At 38.7% G+C, this 20120-nt stretch overlaps 3 protein-coding genes across 3 annotated transcripts; 1 reads left to right on the top strand and 2 right to left on the bottom strand.

The window, feature by feature from the left end:
• Positions 1–334: 334 nt before the first annotated feature.
• LOC141642703 (uncharacterized) lies at positions 335–1647 on the bottom strand. The gene has a single exon (XM_074451576.1). It carries the CDS (start codon positions 1615–1617, stop codon positions 487–489), a length of 1131 nt encoding a protein of 376 aa, XP_074307677.1. The 5' UTR covers positions 1618–1647; the 3' UTR covers positions 335–486.
• Positions 1648–10016: 8369 nt separating this feature from the next.
• On the bottom strand, positions 10017–10649 carry LOC141640742 (uncharacterized). The gene has a single exon (XM_074449424.1). It carries the CDS (start codon positions 10647–10649, stop codon positions 10017–10019), a length of 633 nt encoding a protein of 210 aa, XP_074305525.1.
• A 372-nt stretch (positions 10650–11021) lies between these two features.
• Positions 11022–18184, top strand: LOC141642704 (monothiol glutaredoxin-S17). Its single transcript, XM_074451577.1, has 3 exons — positions 11022–11429; positions 14855–14929; positions 16680–18184. The coding sequence occupies exons 1-3, from the start codon at positions 11250–11252 to the stop codon at positions 17883–17885; spliced, it is 1461 nt and encodes a 486-aa protein (XP_074307678.1). The 5' UTR covers positions 11022–11249; the 3' UTR covers positions 17886–18184.
• The last annotated feature ends 1936 nt before the right edge of the window (positions 18185–20120 follow it).

Raw genomic sequence — 20120 nt, forward strand, 5'->3', positions numbered from 1 at the left:
GTTACAGAACAAAAATATTTTTTTGTTTCTAATTTTGTATACAGTTTTTCGGTGTAGAGTTCAGAGATTTAGATCTCCGGTAAATAGTTTTGATTTGGATTTGGTTTGGTTTGACTTGATATGGGATTGTCCTTAAAATTGGCAAGCCTGATTACTTAAGTTTGGTGTCAAAGTATCAGCTACCACCCTTTCTCTCTATCTTCAGGGTAGGCAACTACATACAAACATGTAGTGGTCTATTATTTTCATAGATAGTATTTTGGGCCTCCATTGGGAGCCACTGACTCTTAACAACATTGGCTGATAATTATAAAATTTGAGGCTATACCTGAAATCTGTTGAAAATACAGCACACATATGTAGTCATTTATTTATCTTAATTATCTACCATACATCAGGATATCAGGATTATTTACGTATAAACCATTGGAACATGACAAACACTATTGTTTGCTGCTAATGCTGCTCCTTTATAGTTGCACCACATTAGTTAACTTTCGTGACAAGCTCTATCCCGATCTTTGGTCTTTGGTCTTTGATCTTTGGTGTTGTTCTGTTTGCTATCATTTCTTTGTTCTGCTCCCGGTTACCCTTGATGTCCTTACGTTGACGTTGACGTTGTTTCTCTTCAGTTGTGGAAGAAAATAATTTGTCAAGATTGGGTGACTGATCAGAGGACCTACCCGATCCCCATCCACCACTGCCCCAACCTTGACCACCTCTGCCACCTGATCCACCACTACCCCAACCTTCACCCCCTCCTCCAGCTACATTACAACCACAACCTTTACCCCCTCCACCGTCTCCACTCCCCGGACCACCACTTCCCCAACCTTTTCCCGCTCCACCGCCTCCATTTCCCAGACCACCATTTCCCCAACCTTTACCACCACCTCCACTTCCGGGACCACCACTTCCCCAACCATTACCTCCACCAAAACCACCACCTGGTCCCCAACCAAATCCTATACGTGGAATTCCAAAAAATGGGATGTGGACGCCATGAATAGGAAAGGGAGAGATAATTGGATATGGAAAGTGGAAGTCAGGACCACCGCCTCCGCCTCCTCCGGGACCACCACTTCCCCAACCATTACCTCCACCAAAACCACCACCTGGCCCCCAACCAAATCCTATACGTGGAATTCCAAAAAATGGGACGTGGCCATGAATAGGAAAGGGAGGGATAAATGGATATGGAAAGTGGGAGTCAGGACCACCACCTCCGCCTTCGCCTCCTCCACCGCCTCCTCCACCGCCTCCGCCTCCTCCACCGCCTCCACCGCCTCCGCCTCCTCCGCCGCCTCCACCACCTAAACCTCCGCGTCCCGCCCCTGCCCCTGACCCATAGCCAAAGCCAAAGCTTTCACCAGACCCAGTAAGCCTTTCTGATACTTGTCTATGTGAAAGATATTTAATATTTGATGATTTGGTCGTGTGGTCTGCTGCCAACAGTCTGGCAGCAGGATAGACATGAAATAATGTGGTGATTATGAGAAATATGAAGGGTAGGCGAGCCATATTTAGAGACCCCATTTCTTGCCGATGGCTATAATAGGCGTTTGCATGTGAGTTTAAATACTTGTTGCTCAGCATCTGGAGATAGACAATACGCATGTTTACTGAAGTTTGTTCTGCAAATCAGGACCTGCACAAGTTGTGTGGAGGTAGAACATCATTTTATCTAATCTTGGTCATACTATTTTTGTTTGATACAACTTTCTCCTGAAATTCATGTGAATTTGTTTCAAGAAACTACTTGAAAAAGAGAGTTTGGAGTAAAACGGTAACTAAGTACTGAGACTAGGTTGAAGTATTATTTTTGCTATCGTAGACTCACAATAGTTAATACAATGTAAATTAAACATTCTTCCATTATTTTTGCCGTCAGTAAAACTACTACTTCCTCATAGTTGCAGTAAGTGCCGATGAATAAAATTCTATCTCCAGCATGTTTCGCTTGCAGAATGAGATATTATTTGGACAAAGAATTGGTTTTCTTACGTTTATCTATCTTAGTGAAACAAGTCTGACAAATTGTAGACACCTCGTTTTTGCACCCCTCGTAAACCACCCGGTGATGATTGGGCCGCATGTTTGGTACGCGGAACGATTTGTGACAGTTCGTAAGATTATCGTCAAGTGATTGCTCAAACACTAATGTCTACCTCTTAGTTGTCATCTACGCGCCGATACGGTCGTTTTGGCAGTAATTAGAGTACATTTGGAGTCCGGGTCAAAAACCGTCTTCATTTTCTAAAACCGTCAAATCCCGAGTCAAAGCAATGTGCTTGTCTACCTAAGGTTAGGATGTCATAACTGTTGAGATTATATCTCATTTTGAGTCTCATGTCACTTCATTAGGCTAAACTAAAAGTTTACATTACAAAATGTGCATTTCATTTAGCTAAAATGACAACCCAAACTTTAGGCCCGTTTTACGAGGTCATAACGAGTTTTTTGGGTCGGGCCTATTTCACAGAAAGTTCTAGATCTTTCTCTTAGCTTTCCAACGCCACCGAAATCACCTTAATCCGAGTCTTGTAGAGAAAGTTATGCCTAAAATACGACAGGCTGTCAAACGCGTTTTCTACGCGCAGAGGAACCTACCCGGGAAAGGACGCAGCAGGTGCTGCGCCTCTTCCAAGGGACGCAGCTCTGCTGCGCCTTTTCCCAGGGTTTTCTTTTTGTCCAAGTTTCCGTGTTTTAACCTAAGTCGGTTATTTCCGGATCTTTCCTTCCGTATCCTAGTCTTACCATAATTCCTCCGCGTGATTAGTATAAATAGGAGCTTTCGTTCCTCATATTTCTCACGCGAGTGTCCGCCCTTCTCTTCTCCCTTTGCATTCTAGACTTCGTTCTTACTAATTGGCGCCTACGTGCTTGGACTTCCGACCACGTAAGCTCGGATCTTTCCGGGTACCAGCCTCTCCGTTTGCATGACCGACCAATTTGACCAACTACACCAATAATCAACTTAATTAATCAATCGTTTTCCTCTTACGAGGGCACTCTCTTTGCATTCGCGTCAAGCATCACTAATCGATATCTTAGTCCTTCTCGTTTCGTCAACATGTAAGTCTGAGGGTGTATAATCCTTGTTTATTTATTGTATTTATTTATTGTATAATCAATTGTAAGGTTTATGTCGAAAACATCATTAAAACCGATTTCTAAAACCGTCTTCAAAACCTTTTTTACGGATTTCCAGTAGATAGACGTCGAGAAAGGACGCAGCAACTGCTGCGCCTCTTCGAAGGAGCGCAGTTCCTGCTGCGCCTCTTCGTGAGGCTGCCGCAGTTCCTGCTTCCTTTCTTCTTCTTTCGTCCTCTGTAATTCGTTTCGTTGTTCTTATTTGATTGTTTGTTCTTTAATTCGTTCACATGATAGCATAATAATCACATGTATATTATTCATCATCATTAACATGTTTAGTTCATCCTTAAATCCGACTTAAATCCCTTATAATTCATATTCGCGGGTTTTCGTCATTAAACTCAATTCGGGTTTTAGAAATTCAATTCGTTCATATTGAGTTTCTGGAATTCATCGTTGACATATTTGTATCTGTCCTTCATCATTAATCCGTCATTAGTTCATCATGTTTAGTTAATTATTTGTTTTTTTGTAATTCATCAATCATTCATCCATGTAATTAATTCGTTTGCATCCGTCTCATCCATGTTTTACTGTTTTTATGACCCATTCATATGTTAAACAACATGCTAATCACTTTCATCCGAGTAAATAATTTAATCCATCATTAAATTTACCAAATTGTATTAACGGCTTGCAATTATGGCTTCACAGCCAGAGCTGAGCCAAGGAACAGACGCAGCGTCTGCTGCGCCTATTCCAAGGGACGCAGCTCTGCTGCGCCTGTTCCTGGCTGAGTTCTGTCCCTAAACTCCGTTGTTGCCTTGACTTAGTTTATTTAGTTTACGTATAATCCACTATTATCCGTATTATCACGCTAATTCCTGTTCGTTAATTTTATTTCCTTCTTTTCTCAAATTATCCGTTTTAAAGGTATTTTCGACATAAATCGCCTATTCCAATGTAATTAATGTAATTTTCATTATTGTAATTTTATTTTGTTATGTTTATCATACTTCCTTTATTGCTTGTATGTTTTCACATGAAATTGAGCATTAAATCCTACTCTGACATTAATTGTATGCCTAATTAATTGTTCACCGACTTAGTCTAATCTTCACATGTTAGGATTAATCTATGGATGTTGCATTGCATGCATTATAGCCGACGATATATCAAGTACGAATAACTTCCCTAATCATTAGTAGAGGCCGCTATCGAGGCGGGCGGGATTAGGTGTTCGATCAAAAGAGCTTTCTAATACGTACCCTCACCCCTTACTCCAGATCTCCGTGAGCACCCGTGTTCATTGGCATCCACGAGAGTCATTCTAGACATAGAATGCTAAGGGTAACGATTGCTTAGTGTTCATGTCACTACTTTATGTCTTGACATGACATGAGGTATTTGAACGGTTCCAATTTCCCATAAAAATTGGTGGCGACTCCTTACAAAATGCAAACGCTTGTTTTTCGACCTTCACCAAGCGCCCCCGTGGGCGGCCCGCTGTCCACACAACTTCATCTAAAATAGATGGAAGTGTCTCATTTTTGTATCAGTAATAGACCCTTTTGGTACATAACAAACATCCTACAAAGAGTCATAACTTATAACTCGTATTATTACCAAGGTTGACCTCAGCTTGTCTCATCAGTCATGATTTTGTTTTGCCCTTATTCTAGATTTTATTGTATTCTACGTCGCGATTACTCGCGCCTGGCAGCTGTATGATTCATGTTGTGACCCGACTTGGTATCTGCCTGGGGTGCTCCTGGCCTGACCGCACCAAAAAAGGGCATATTGAAATTGGCTCCCGTGCCCATGTTCATAACATCCCCAATATTGCATCCATGCGCAGGATCACAGTTTATGGGTACACACATCAGTCCAGAAGGCGCCTTGTTAGGAGGGCATTCAGGGGGCTGACAGTTACATCTACAATTGCAGTTGCAGTCTTCTCTATGATGCTCAGGGGGAGGTTTTTCGTCTGGTTTTGGGTAAGTCCATGAACCCAGTCGATGTTTCGACACATTTTCATCAGGGCGTATAGATGGCTTGTGTTTATGGGCTTGATCATCCCCAAAGGAACTTTGGAACAACAAAATTAGCGAAATCATCAAGAGGGAGACCTTTGTGTCGGCGCAACTCCTGAATGCTGTCATTCTGTATCTTTCGTTTGGTATAATAATGTGATTTTTCTGCAGGCTGTTATATATGATTTTAGATGTTTGTCATCTTGGAGTCTTTGCATGAGTTCATAATTAATAGATGATTTAAGATAAAATAAGGTTTTTAGGTAGGCTGCATTCTTGTGTCCTTGAGTCATTATACTTCAAATTTTATGCTTTGTCACTCTTTAGAATTTGCATGAGTTCATAATTAATAGATGATTTAAGATAAAATAAGGTTTTTAGGTAGGCTGCATTCTTGTGTCCTTGAGTCATTATATTTCAAATTTTATGCTTTGTCACTCTTTAGAATCGTCCTTTAGAATCATGCATGGTGAACACACATCTCAAAATGCGAAAATACAGAAAAGAAAAAGTGAAAAAGAAAAGGGTAGTAAAACATAATACAAAAGAAGGTAAACTTAAGGTTTTAAATCTAAGTCCGGATTTTAAATCGAGAATTAAGATTAAAACGACTTTGAAAACCGAAGTAAAACTTAAGGGTCCGAAAAATCTTAAAAGTGAACCAAGTATTAATATATAGAAAAGCTATTGGTAAAAATGTGTAATAAAACCGAAAAGAGCAAATACATTTTCAAAAATTAAATAAAAAAACATTAAATATTTCAAATAACGTCAAATACTAAAAATTCACATGTATCATTTCCCTCCATTGTGCCCTCTCCGTCACCATTCCCTCATCAAGCCCGAGAAATCCCATATTATCGTGCTCTATCACTCTCAGCTATTTCTGTTTTGATCTCCCTCTACCCCTAGCAACCTTTTCTGTTCCCCAGGTCTCTAGCCTCCTAACGGGTTCGTTCATAGGTCTCCTTCTCACATGGTCAAACCATCTTAGTCGGTTTCCATCATTTTGTCCTCTATTGGCGCCACTTTCACCTTTTCCCTAATCACCTCATTCTTTAAACGATCTTTCCTTGTTTGGCCGCACATCCACCTCAACATACGCATCTCCGTCACACTCATCTTTTGAATGTGACAATGTTTCACGGCCCAACACTCGGAGCCGTAAAGTAAGGCAGACCTAATTGTCGTGCGATAAAATTTTCCCTTTAATCTTTGGGGCATGTCTTTATCGCATAAAAACCCTGAAGCACTCTTCCATTTCAACCATCCCGCTTTAATTCCGTGAGCCACATCTCCGTCTAACTCCTCATCTTTTTTAATAATAGATCCTAAATATCTGAAGAAATCTAACATCTCAACAACATTCCCAACGAAAATAATACTCCCCACCTCTGTCGATCTCGACCCCGCCACGTTACTGAACTGACACCTCAAATACTCGGTCTTACTCTTACTTAGCCTAAACCCACGAGTCTCCAAAGTATGCCTCCACAATTCCAACTTTCTCTCAACCCCTTTTTTCGTCTCATCAATCAACACAATATCATCCGAAAACATCATACACCAAGGGATGTCGTCCTGGATATCCCTTGTCAACTCATCCATAACTATAGCGGACTAAGTGCGGAACCTTGATGCACCCCAATGGTAATGGGAAATTCTTCCGTTCTCCCAACATTAGTGCGAACACTTGCACTAGCCCCTCATACATGTCCTTTATGAGGTCAATATATTTTCGAGACACATCCTTTCTCGCCAAAGCCCACCAAAGTACTTCTCTTGACACCCTATCATTTGCCTTTTGCAAGTCAATAAAAACCATATGCAAGTCTTTCTTCTTGTCCCGATGGTGTTCCATCAACTGTCTCATGATAAAAATCGCATCCATAGTCGATCTCCCAGGCATAAATCCAAATAGTTATCCGAGATGTCTACACATTTCCTAAGCCTTTGCTCGATTATCCGCTCCCATAACTTCATCGTATAACTCATAAGTTTAATTCCCCGATAATTGGAACACTCTTTAACATCAGCTTTATTCTTATACAAAGGGACAAGAGTGCTTCTCCTCCAAGTTGATGGCATCTTGTTGCTCCTCCAAATCTTGTTGAAGAGCTTGGTTACCCATTCGATTCCTTTCTCCCCCAAGAACCTCCAAACTTCTATAGGTATACAATTCGGTCCCTCTGCTTTCTTCGACCTCATCTTCCTTAACGCCTTTCTAACATCACTCTTTTGTATTCTACGCACAAATTCCCGATCAACCATACTTGGTGTTACTTGTACATCCCCAAAACCTTGCTCCTGATGTCTATTGAATAAAGTATCAAAGTAAGAAGTCCATCTAGCCTTTATTTCGTTATCCTGAACCAGAACCTTGTCGTCCATATTTATCACACACCTAACTCTCCCAATATCCCTCGTCTTTCTGTCTCTTATGAGTGCCACTTTATAGATATCCTTCTCTCCTTCTCTCGTGTCCAACCTGGCATACACTTCTGGTTAACTTTATCCCGCACTGCCTTTTTAGCGGCTCTTTTTAGTCTCCTTGTACTTTTCAAAATTCTCATCACTCATGCATTTCCCCAAAAACCTTATAATATTCACGTTTTGTTTTTATCGCTTGTCTCACCTCGTCGTTCCACCAAGATGTGTCATTACTTGATGGTCTATTTCCTTTAGATTCCCCTAGCACCTCCCTCGCCAAATCATTTACGACATGCTCCAATTTATCCCACGTTGCATCTATATCTTTCTCCTTGCAATCCGACCAAATACCGCTACTTCCGACCTTATCCAAAAACGCTTGTTGGTTTTCCCCTTGTAGCTTCCACCACTTGATTCGTGCCTCACCAATTACCTTTCTCTTCCTCAAGTATCTCCTACCCCGAAAATCAAGCACCGCTAGTCTATGCTGTGTTGCGGTACTTTCACCGGGTATGACCTTGCAATCGGTGTACTCTTTCCTTCACACATTCCTTACCAAAGAGAAGTTAATTTGACTTGAATTTCCTCTACTCCTATAAGTCACCAAATTAGAATGCATTTTCTCGAACCAAGTGTTCATTATACCCAAGTCATATGCCAAAGCAAAATTTAATATGTCATTTCCCGCTTCGTTTCTCTCCCCGAAACCAAAACCCCCATGAATACTCTCGAAGCCAACTCGACTAGTACCCACCTGCCCATTGAGGTCACCACCAATGATCAATTTCTCTCCAATATGGACTCGTTCTACAACCTCTTTCAGATATTCCCAGAAGGCTCGTCGAAAAGAAGCATCCAATCCTACTTGAGGTGCGTAAGAACTTATACAGTCAGCACCTCATCCCTGACTACAAGCTTAATGCTCATAATCCTATCACTCTTTCTCGATACTTCTACCACATCATCGATATAATATTTATCAATGACAATACCCACTCCATTACGACTTTTGTCTTTACCCGCGTACTAAAGCTTATAACCCCAAGGCGCTACCACCCTTGCTTTATTTCCGACCCACTTTGTCTCTTGTAGACACATTATATGCACCCTCCTCCTTTTCATAACCTCCCCTATCTCGGCTAATATCCCTGTCAAAGAGTCAACATTCTAAGTACCAAAACGTAACCTACTACCCTTCCTAAAAGCATGCCCTAATTTCTTTACCCGCTCTTGACCACGCTTAATGGATCCAAACCTATTTGACACCACACCCATACTTCGAGGTGGCGCGCCGCTTTCGGGCGACGACCTAACAACCCTTGCATATTTTTCACTACACCCGGGCTTAGAAGATGCAACGCAGCCTTACCTATTTGACACCACCCCCAGCTGTAAAGATGGCGTGTTACTTCTGGGCGACGACCTAGCAACCCTCACATACTTTTCACTACACCCGGGTATAAGAAGTGCAGTGCGTCGCTTCTGAGGAGACGCTCCAACGATATTCAAATTCCGATTCATGTCCATAAAATGTGACTAAGTTTTTATGCTGGCTGCCATAGACCAACCGCAACCCTCCTCCTTTATCCGATCTTGGGAGCTAGTTTTCTCTCTAAAATTAAATAATTGTACAATCTTCTTGATTTGATGAACAATAGTTAAACATTGTATTTTTAGCTAAGTGCAACAAGTAGCTATCAAACATGGTTTTATAATATTGAAAAGCATAGTTTACTGAATGTAGATACCAACAAATCAGTGCAGTTTGATTGATGTATTTTACTCCAAGCGTTTTTGGGACACATTTTATCGTTTGTTGTTGTATGTGATGCATTGCAATGCAGTTCTTTAGTTGTTTTTTTTCTCTACCGAGATATTCATTGGCAAACTTTCTGTTTTTTGTGTTTCTTATCGTTGTTCACATGGCTGATGACTTAACAATATTTTTATGTATTTTTCAGGTTATATCTTAACTGAAGAGATGCCGTAAAGTGGATCGAATATGAGAACTCAGATATAATATTGAAGAGGTTGGAAGTGGATCAAAAAGAGAACTCTGATTGTTATCATTCCTTCGATATAAAATTAAGATCATAATAACCACACTATTATGCCCAACATGATAACTAACTAACCCCTGTTAAAATTAAACCTTTTTTCAATATCACTAGGCATTACCCTTGGTAGATTATGCCTCGATGGTAAATTGACTAGTTTATGATTTAGTAGTTGCGATATAATTTAGTGAGCTTATCAGTTACATAGTTGATTTACACAATCTGTCTTTTACCCATCCCAGTAGTATTTGGATCCTCTCCATTGTTAGTGATATTGATCCAGGGATGAAGCTCGGACCAAACTTTGCCCAAGACCGAAATATTTTAAATAATCATAAATAACATTAAAAATGTGACAATAACAAAAAAAAAAAAAACATAAACTATAATTGCGATACAACTATAATAGAGATCGACGCTCTTTCAAATCCTTTAAGGTATCTATAATTGAACTAGTACTAATTTTTTTTGCTATTTTTCGTTCAAGGTTGATTAGCAGAAAATTTTCAAAGAAATCGGCTTCCATCCTGTTGCGTTTGGTTGTTTTAACAACATTCATTGCTGAAAAAGCTCGTTTGGCACATGCTGTAGATACTTGGAAAGTTAACAAAAGTCTTGTTAATCTGAAAATAAGTGGGTACATATTGTGCTTTCCAGTATTCACCAACCACTGACTTAATTCAGATATTGTCGAAAGCTCCTTAAGATCCTCATGTCGAGATAACTCAACCTCATAATGACATAGTTGTACTTTTAATTCCTCTTTTTCAACATCTGTGAAGTCCTCAGGATATAACTTATTGACGAGGTTACAAATATCACCTATCTTGAAATGTTGTCCACTTGAACTAGGCTTCAAAGCACAACTGAGAGTTAACAACTCAACTGATTTCTCATTAAATCTGTAGCCCAGCTCTTGTAATTGGACATCAATTGCAGCATAAAACAAATTTCTCCGATAATGGACTTCAAGTGTAGTTTGATCGTGTTGACGACGAGCACGACCTCCTCTTTCTATATAAATAGAATTCATATCAGGAACTTCTATAATATGCCTTTCACAAAATAAATGTAAAACTCACCAAGTCCCATCAACCATAATGAGTGCTAAACCGGGCAAAAATGACTCGACGAGAATAATCCGTCCCAAATAACCTAACCCGCATCTGAATTGGGAACATGAATCTAACCCGAAATCTGAATTGACCCAACCATATTCAACTCGATCTGAATGATATTATCGCGTATTGACCGTTACCCCAAAATAACTTAATAACATTCACTTAAAAATGGTCGGAACCCAAACAACCTTACCCGTTAATTATTACAAATCCGAATGAACCCGACCCGATAGAGTTGTTTCATAAAATCTTGTTTTATAAATGGGCCCGTTCAGAAAGATTGAAACTGAGAAATCTGGGTTAAAAAATTAGAAAACGGCGGATTTAATTATTCGCAATTAGCGTATTGCAAGACCAACCCGTGAATGCGTGATAGTTCTCGATACTAATTTCTCTTCTCTTGTGTCTCATTCCCATTTGTTTGCCTCTCTTTGATTTAGGGTTTTTCCTGGGGTTTCTGATACACAATTAACCCATCAAAAACCTAGACAATTTGTTGAAATTTTGAAGAAATGGATAGTAACAGTGGAATTGTTAAGAATATAAACTCAAAAAAGGAGCTTGATGATGCTGTTCAAAAGGGTATTCCTGTAATTCTGCATTTCTGGGCAACTTGGTGTGATGCCTCCAAACATATGGACCTTGTCTTCACTCATCTTTCCACTGATTTCCCTAATGCACTCTTCTTTAGGGTATTTTCCAATTTTTCTATCTTTTTTTGCTTTTTAATTTAACTGTGTTTTTTTGTGTGTGTGTTTGATTCATGTACGTTTGTTGTTAAGGAAGTACTGGGTTGTTTTGCCTTACAAAATTTCTTTTTTTGTTGTATTGAGTTAGCTCGTGTAAGGCGGTTTTAAGCAAAGATAATATAAAACGGATTCAATCATAACCATTAGTGCCGTCTGTTGGCGTGTCCTGTTGTTTTCGTACATGAGAGTTTGGGAAGGACCCAGTTGGTTAATTTTATAAATAACTGTTTTTGTGCTAACCCTTGGCTTTCAAAAACAATGATGATATGAATGTTTTTGTAAGTTGTTAAAAATCTCGTCAAATTCAAAAGATGAGTGTGGCGGAGATGCGTATGTTGAGGTGGATGTGCAGCCATACAAGAAAGATCGATTAAGGAATTAGGTGATTAGGCAAAAGGTAAAAGTAGCGCCAATAGAGGATACGATGATGGAAAATCGACTAAAATGGTTTGGCCACGTGAGAAGGAAACCTATGGACGCACGGAGACTTGGGGAACAGAAAAGGTTCCTAGGGGTAGAGGGAGACCAAGACAAACATGGTGAGAGTGATAGAGCATGATATGAAATTTCTTGGGCTTGCCTTGAGAATGGTGACGGAGAGGGCACGATGGAGGAAAATGATACATGTGGATTTTTAGTATTTGATGTTATTTGACATATTTAGTGTTTTATTTAATTTTTAAAAAAATTATTTGTTCTTCTCGGATTTATTACACCTTTTTTATCAACAACTTTCTTATATATTTTACTTGGTTTACTTTTAAGGTATTCCGGACCCTTAAATTTTACTTCGGTTTTCAAAATCGTTGTAATCTTTATTCTCGATTTAAATTTTAAGTTTTTATAAAAGAAATCCGGACTTCGATTTTAAAACCTATAAGTTTACCTTGACTTTTGTATTATGTTTCACTCCCCTTTTATTTTTCACTTTTCCTTTGCTATTTTTTTCGCATTTTGAGGTGTGCGTTAACCCATTGACGGTTCTAAAGGATGATTCATGTAAGCCGACCCCAAATCATTTTGGGATTAAGGCTCTGATGTTGTTGTTGTTGTTGTTAAAATTCCCGTCAAGTGATCTCAGGAAATGAGAATAGTTGTAAAATTAGGCAGTTTATTGAAGTGCTATGTCTCTTCTAGCACTAGAGATTATGAAAGCCTTTATAATGCTATGGTAGACCTATCCATATTGTTTGGGGCTACTACCATTACTAAATGATACTCATTTGCATGGTACTATCTATATCTTGGTTTCGGTTGTTATGCCAAATCTCGTTAAAACCAAGTACTATTGCCTGAAAATGCAGTCGCAGTAACCTCAAAACCTTAATAACTCGTCGCGATTCAGTGCTCTGGCCGATATTAAAACCATGCCATGCTCCTGTGACTTAGCTTGCTCAGCTTGCTTTTTTGTTATGTCCTGTGAGTCTGTGAGTGTGACATAAGGAACTATTGAATGACGCGATATTTGAATGGCATGAATAAAAAATGTTGGACTTTAGATCAAATTTGTAATAGACAAGCATGCCGTTGTGAGACGATGCAAGAGGGTGACCAGATATGAAGTTTTTATCGTATGGACTATTAGATAGGCTTGAGTGTTGTACTGATATAGGTATAGTGAACCTAAACTGTGCTCCCCGTGAGGGTGCTGTTGCTAATTGACTGTTGGTACATTTCAACACTTTATACCAATTTTATTGGGGCCCAGTTCTTCTGAATATACCAAGCACAAGGAACCTTGGTTTCGCTTCTGTAGGTCATTAACAACTCTTCTCTGGGATTTCATTCGATTGTATGATTCCACATGTCAATGATCAGATTCAAGGTAGCTCCTTTGTTACTCTAACTCTTCACTATTGTTAGCGTGTCGCATGTCCGACACGACACGACACTTCAATACTTCATTTAGACCAAAAGATTGAAAGTTTTGCGAAAAATAACTGTATCCAATACTCCGAGTCGTGTCCAACACTTGCAGCCGAGTGAGAGTAACAATAAGGTGCATTATCCATATGATAAATTATGGTTGAAAATGATGGGGGTGAATTGGTTTGGGTTCATTAGCAGTGGAGAGTGGAGATACTAGTAACACTCATGCCTAGAGAGGACTTCTATCTTCCATATCTATCTGTCATAATGTGAGAATTAGGAATAGGAAGTAAGAATGTAAAACACTGTTACACGGCTGGTGTCTGGATGTTATGTAGGTGGAGGAAATGAGTCTTTAAGATATGTCGTCATCATCTTGATAGAAAAAAATAGGATTATTGATTTACTGATGCTGTAGGGACAGTTGGAAGTGTTTATTACTAACCTACCCTCCATTTTGATTTTCCCACTTCTCTAATATATGTGAGGAGTATTTTAATAAAGTGGGAAGATCAAAGTGAAGTGGAGGTTAGTATGAGATTTGTGAGAGGCGAGCCTGGGCATAAACCAGTTATAGAATCAAACTCTCAGGGTTTAGCTGGTGTTTAACTTATTTTTATTTTAGTTTGGATGTACAATTAAAGTTATGCCATGGTATAGTTTTTTTTCGCTATGCTACATGGTGGACCATTGTTGTTGGCCATTATACAACTGAACTTCAGGTTGTCGTTATGCTATTTTCTGTTATATGACATCTCGTGAAAACATTGATTTTTCATCTGAGGTGGTTTTTGTAGCCATAAGAGAGTGAACACAGAGTAGTAACAAGGACAGTTTTCAGGAAGTGAAAATGAACACCTGAAGCAATAGTTTGCTTCCTCCATTCATTGAATTGTTTCCAACTGAACTCATGAGTACAAAGTTATTAAATTACACCTCAACTTACTTAAATATGGGGAGGGAGAATGGTGGGGATGGGGAGAGACGATGATGGGGTATAGTTGTGACATTTGCACAAAATGGAATATGCGTACAATTCAATGGATTGGGGGCTTGGGGGGAGTATATTTTTTCAGAGGGGGCTGAAACTCCCGTTTATTCTTGGGTATACCTGTATAGAGATCTGTGAAATAGGTGTCGGTTGACACCAAGTGAACTCATTTGGACCTTTCTGAATATGATTTTGGTCATGGAAATAGGGCTAAAAAGACACGACCATGGAAGCACTTTGAAGGCAATTGAAGCTTGGCCTTTTATTTATTTATTTTACTTTAATGTAGCTGTCTTAGTGAAATACTAGACAACTAGCAGCCTAGCACAAATAAAAAGCATAACACATACTCTCTTTGACTAAACTGATTCTTCCCCTAACAAAAAAGTGCCAACGTAAAGATAAGGCGAGTCAGGGAGAGTATTTTCCTTGCACTTTCATGTGCAAGTACTTTCTGATTTCTCATTGCAACATTTCGTTAAATATTTTCCTTACTAAAATATTGTAGGTTGAAGCTGAGGAGCAACCAGAGATATCTGAAGATTATTCTGTTTCTGCTGTGCCATATTTTGTCTTTTTCAAGGTAAGCTGAGAAGCATCATGATACTTTTAGTTGTGGGTATTCTTATTCAGTCAGTGGTTTTTGTGCTTTCTGACCAATTCAAACTTGTTTCTCATACTCAACAACTTCAAGGCTCCTAAACTGATCAACTTTTCCAAGCTTGTTATTTGCACTTGTTGTGTACCTGTTTAGTCAGTTTTCTAATGAACACGGAATTTCATGATGATGGACTTGACCATATTTCACCTACTTTAGCTTTACTCTTTCTGTTGACTTTTAATATTCTGGATTTCTTTTTTGTACTTGAATATATGGATCTAGGTTAGTTTTAGATTAATAGACCAATCTCACCTTTGCAAAGAAACGAAACTGTAGAACCCAGCTGTGTTAAACTCCTGCAAAGATTATGCCTAGCCTTTTCGATTTGGCTCTGTAATTTAAGGATGAAGTGAGGGGGTGTTTGGTTGGCTACTTTGGAATGGAATGGAATGAGATGGATTTGATCCATTCCATTGTTTGGTTGGGGTGATTTGGAATGGAGTTAGATACCTAATGGATTCTAACTCTACCCTTACCCCTTGGAATCCCATACCTGCCCTCCTCCCTTGGAATCGAGAAAAAGGATTGTACATCAGATGTACTACCTCACACTTAATGAGTTTTTGTGTATTTTTTTAAGTTTTATATAGTTTATAAATTACATTTTAGTTTTATGACGTCAAATCAAATTTTTCTGAGCTTATATTTAATTTTTTTGAGTTATAATGTAACTTTTTGAGATTAATGTTTAAGTAAATGAACTCAAAAACTTTATAATAAAACTCCAAATTTTTAAATTAAAACACAAAAACTTTTTCTTAATACTCAAAAACTATACCATCTGATGTACACTACATCAGATGTATAATCCACTTACTGCTTGGAATCAACCTCCATTCCCCCCTTTACAAATTTATGGTGAACGAAACAACATTAAAGCAAGTATGGATTTAGAACCCCATACCCCCATACTATCAAATTCCATTCCATTCCATTTCGCCTTGTTGAACCAAATGACCCCTGAGATGTTCCAACTGGTAGCAAAGGACAGCTGTTTGCATGTGAAAGTGTTAGTCTTTAAAAGCGTAATGTTAATGTTAAAAGCTGAAACTGTTCACTTGCTATTGTGAAACACTATTAGGATCCATGGTTCATACCGAATGTGTACTTTTCTAGCTAAGTAGCGAAAGTGGAGATGGTTTGTCATTTGCATGCTACTGGCCACTGGGTAGATATAATCATGAACTCTTGGTTTGTCTCTTTATTTCAGCCTGGTATTATCGGTTGTTAAACTTTGCTCGCTGCGTATGGTGAAATTTTTAATTGCATTAGAAAATCTGAATAAAGATCAAGTTTTTGTGTAGTGTTGACTTTTGATTAACTCTATTCTTTTCTTAGGAGAAGAACATTAGGGGGGACTGACTCATACTATTATTTGTGGGCTGGGTGGGGAAAATCATGCTACCAGAGGTTTTGCTTGAGTTTGTTGCCAAATATATACCTCTTAAGTTCTGCCTTTTGAGCTTATTGTATTGTTGGAATGAAGTACTCCATTCTACCATTAACTTAATTTTTGGTCTCTTCAGATAAGACAACTCATGATAGCTGAGAGCTTAGTCTTTTCGCTTTCTTTTTGTTTGTGGGTGTGAGCTTTAATCCATATTCTCTATTACTTGTCAAGAAAATATGTACACATCTAGCGTGCCCCATGTGCTTTGTTTGTTGTGTTCAGGATGGTAAGCAAGTTGATACATTGGAAGGAGCAGATCCATCTAGTTTGGCCAACAAAGTTGCTAAACTTGCTGGTCCCATCAACCCTGATGAACCTGCCGCACCTGCCAGCCTTGGCTTGGCTGCGGGACATTCTATCCTTGAAGCAGTGCAAGACCTTGCAAAAAGCAACGGGCTGTCTCCAATCGGCCATGCCGATGATCTTAACCAAGAGTTGAAGCAGTTGATAAATTCTCACCCAATTATGCTTTTCATGAAAGGAAATCCCGAAGAACCAAAGTGCGGTTTCAGCTCGGAGGTGATTGATATTTTGAATAAAGAAAAAGTTAAGTTTGGAAGCTTTGATATTCTAACCAATCCAAAAGTCCGGGAAGGGCTGAAGAAGTTCTCCAACTGGCCAACATATCCTCAACTTTACCTAAAAGGGGATCTTCTTGGTGGCTGTGATATTATCAATGATATGCATAAGAATGGTCAACTGAAAGAAGTTTTCAGAGATCATGGAATAGGAACTACTGATTCCACTGAAGATAAAGCTGAAACCAAGAAGGTTGATGTGTCTGATTCAACAGGCTTGTCTTCATCTTTGACCTCCCGCCTTTCGGATATCATTAGCTCTAGTCCTGTCATGCTTTTCATGAAGGGTATACCCGAAGAACCCAAATGTGGCTTTAGCCGAAAAGTGGTTGAAATCCTACAACAAGAGAAAGTGCCATTCAAGAGCTTTGACATTCTAACTGATGATGAAGTTCGACAAGGGCTCAAGGTTTACTCCAACTGGTCTAGCTACCCTCAGCTGTACATAGACAATGAGCTCATTGGTGGGTCGGATATTGTACTCGAGATGCAAAAAAGTGGGGAACTAGTGAAGGTTTTGGCTGAGAAAGGGATCATTGCTGAAGATTCTCTGAATGACCGGCTGAAAAAATTGATTAGCAGTTCGCCTGTTATGCTCTTCATGAAGGGCAATCCGGATGAACCAAAGTGTGGTTTCAGCTCCAAGGTGGTGAATGCGTTGAAAGAAGAAGGGGTGACATTCGGACATTTTGATATTTTGAGCGATCGTGAAGTTCGAGAGGGGTTGAAGACATTCTCGAATTGGCCTACTTATCCCCAGCTTTACTACAAGGGAGAGCTTATAGGTGGCTGTGATATAATTTTGGAGTTGAAGAAGAATGGAGAACTAAAATCAAGTCTTTCCGAATAAAAACAGTACACTGATATTGAGCTCTTTAAGTTTCTATGCATTGAGAGGGTTTTCTTATGTTTCTGCAAATTGGATCATGTAGTAGTAGCTAATTTGCGCAAATTATCCGTTGCTGGTATTGTGTAATAATCTGCTGACTATAGCATTATGGGTGTTTCCAGTAGTGTTGGACGATTGAGAGAGACTTATTCTCCCCCTAGCTTTTGGGTTCAGTCTCGGTACTCTTACTAGGGAGAGTATTTAATACTGATATTTACAGTATTGAAAATGGTAGTAGTGCTGAAGCAGATGTACTGATATACATCGTCCAAGATCTTTTTTTTTTTTTTTTTTTTTTTTTTTTTTTTTAATTTTTTTTTTATCTTCTTTTGTTGGCCGTCAATCTTGAGTAGCCGTGAATGGCTAAAATCTCTCCAAAAGTTGGGCTTCACATGGGAGTCATTGCCATATGATATACTCCTCCTAAAATTAAATCATAATGTTAAAAAACTTTGATAATGGCGCGATCTTGGGAAAAGTATTAAAATATGAGTAAAAGAGTTGTGTGGGGTTGGTGATAGGAGAGAGGGATGAATTATTAGTAGTTAAATAAAGAATTGTGGGGCCAAAACATAAAGGAAAGTAATAAAATAAGAGTAAAAGAGTTGTGTGGGGTTTGGTGATAGGAGAGAGAAATGAATAAAATAAGAGTAAAAGTTTCTAAAAATAGAAAGGGGAACATTACTTGAATAATCCTTTTTGGGAAAGAGGGAACATTATAGTGACTGGGAGGGAGTATATAGAGTATATAACGGTATGTTTGGCTAGACATAAAAAATTACAGTTTTCTATGTACATTTCGACATTGAAAAATTTCTTAATCCATAATTTACACAAAATCTCACTTTAGACGGAGATTATCCGTCTAAATTTGTAGATGGGTTAAATATGTAGCCACTTACATAATAATACAAACAACAAGTTCAATGGTGGGGGTTACTATTCATGTAGAAATGAGATTAGTTAACCTGTCTATTATAATTGCATAATTTATTAGCTCGCCTCATTTAATTTTTAATATTTTTCTATTTGTGTCCATATAAAATGCTATTTAAAAATTAGAACCGATAATGATCGCCCTATAATCCTACATGAAACAAACATGACAGACTTTTATTATAGGTGACAATCGAGTAGCTCAGGTCGGGTTTGGCTCGGCTCAGATCGGGTCGTATTGGGTTTACGTTGCTTATGGGTCAGGTTAGTGGGGGTGAATTCTTAGCTCGGGTTCAGGTCGATCTCAGGTCGAACTATTCAGATAGATTTGTCGGGTTAGGTCGGAAATTTCGATTGGGTCGGATTATTGTCGGGTTTGATCATTATCAAGTTCTTTATTAGGTCGGATATTATAATAATTTGTCATGTCAAGTCGGGTTTGGGTCAAGTATCACCTCGTTTACCTTTTCAATTCATTGTTGGGTTGGGTTCGCTTTGCAACATTTTATCATTCTATCGAGTTGCGTTTGCTCAGGTTCGTGACTTATCAGCTTTAACTGTTACTACTATATACCGTAAAAAGGACATTCAAGTCAGGTGATTTGTGATCAAATCGATTTTTGAATATCCTTAAACTCGAGTTGGGTTGGGTTATTGAGATCGGTGACTTAAAACCCGTGTCCACAATAGAAGCTCATCGGTCTTCAAAATTCGATACCAACTGAAATAATTAAAATAGGTCTTCCAAAATGTCATTGTTGAATATGGAGTACTTAACATTTGCTACTTAGAATTTTACAATATTTAATTCCCATTTTGGTCCTCCTTCTTTGGGTGTAGAGAGAATGTCGTCCGGAAGGACGTAAGTATTTTCCATCATCATAGAAATCCTGCAATTTCTTCCTTGTATTTTTCTGGTTTCGTGCCATAAATCATAAACGTGGTACATATCCAAAGCCTCCTAAAGTGACATCTTGTCCCCAAAGATCTATCTTATGTAATCCCTGAATTTGGTTTGCTTTGATATATCACTAGTCTTAACCCCGTGCAAATTACACGGGTATGCTATTTTAAAGTAATTTTTTCAAAAAAATCATAATGTTCCCCTTTGATATTGACACAATACTTAAAAAAAATGAATATAAATGAATAAAGGACAAACGTGGGGTTTGTTGATAGGAGAGACGGAGGAATAGTTAGTAGTTAAATCATGATGAAGCTTTTGGTAATTATTCCCTCCAAAAGTTAAACACAAAATTA

Source organism: Silene latifolia, chromosome 2 (assembly GCF_048544455.1).
Source record: "Silene latifolia isolate original U9 population chromosome 2, ASM4854445v1, whole genome shotgun sequence".
NCBI classification, from domain to species: Eukaryota; Viridiplantae; Streptophyta; class Magnoliopsida; order Caryophyllales; family Caryophyllaceae; genus Silene; species Silene latifolia.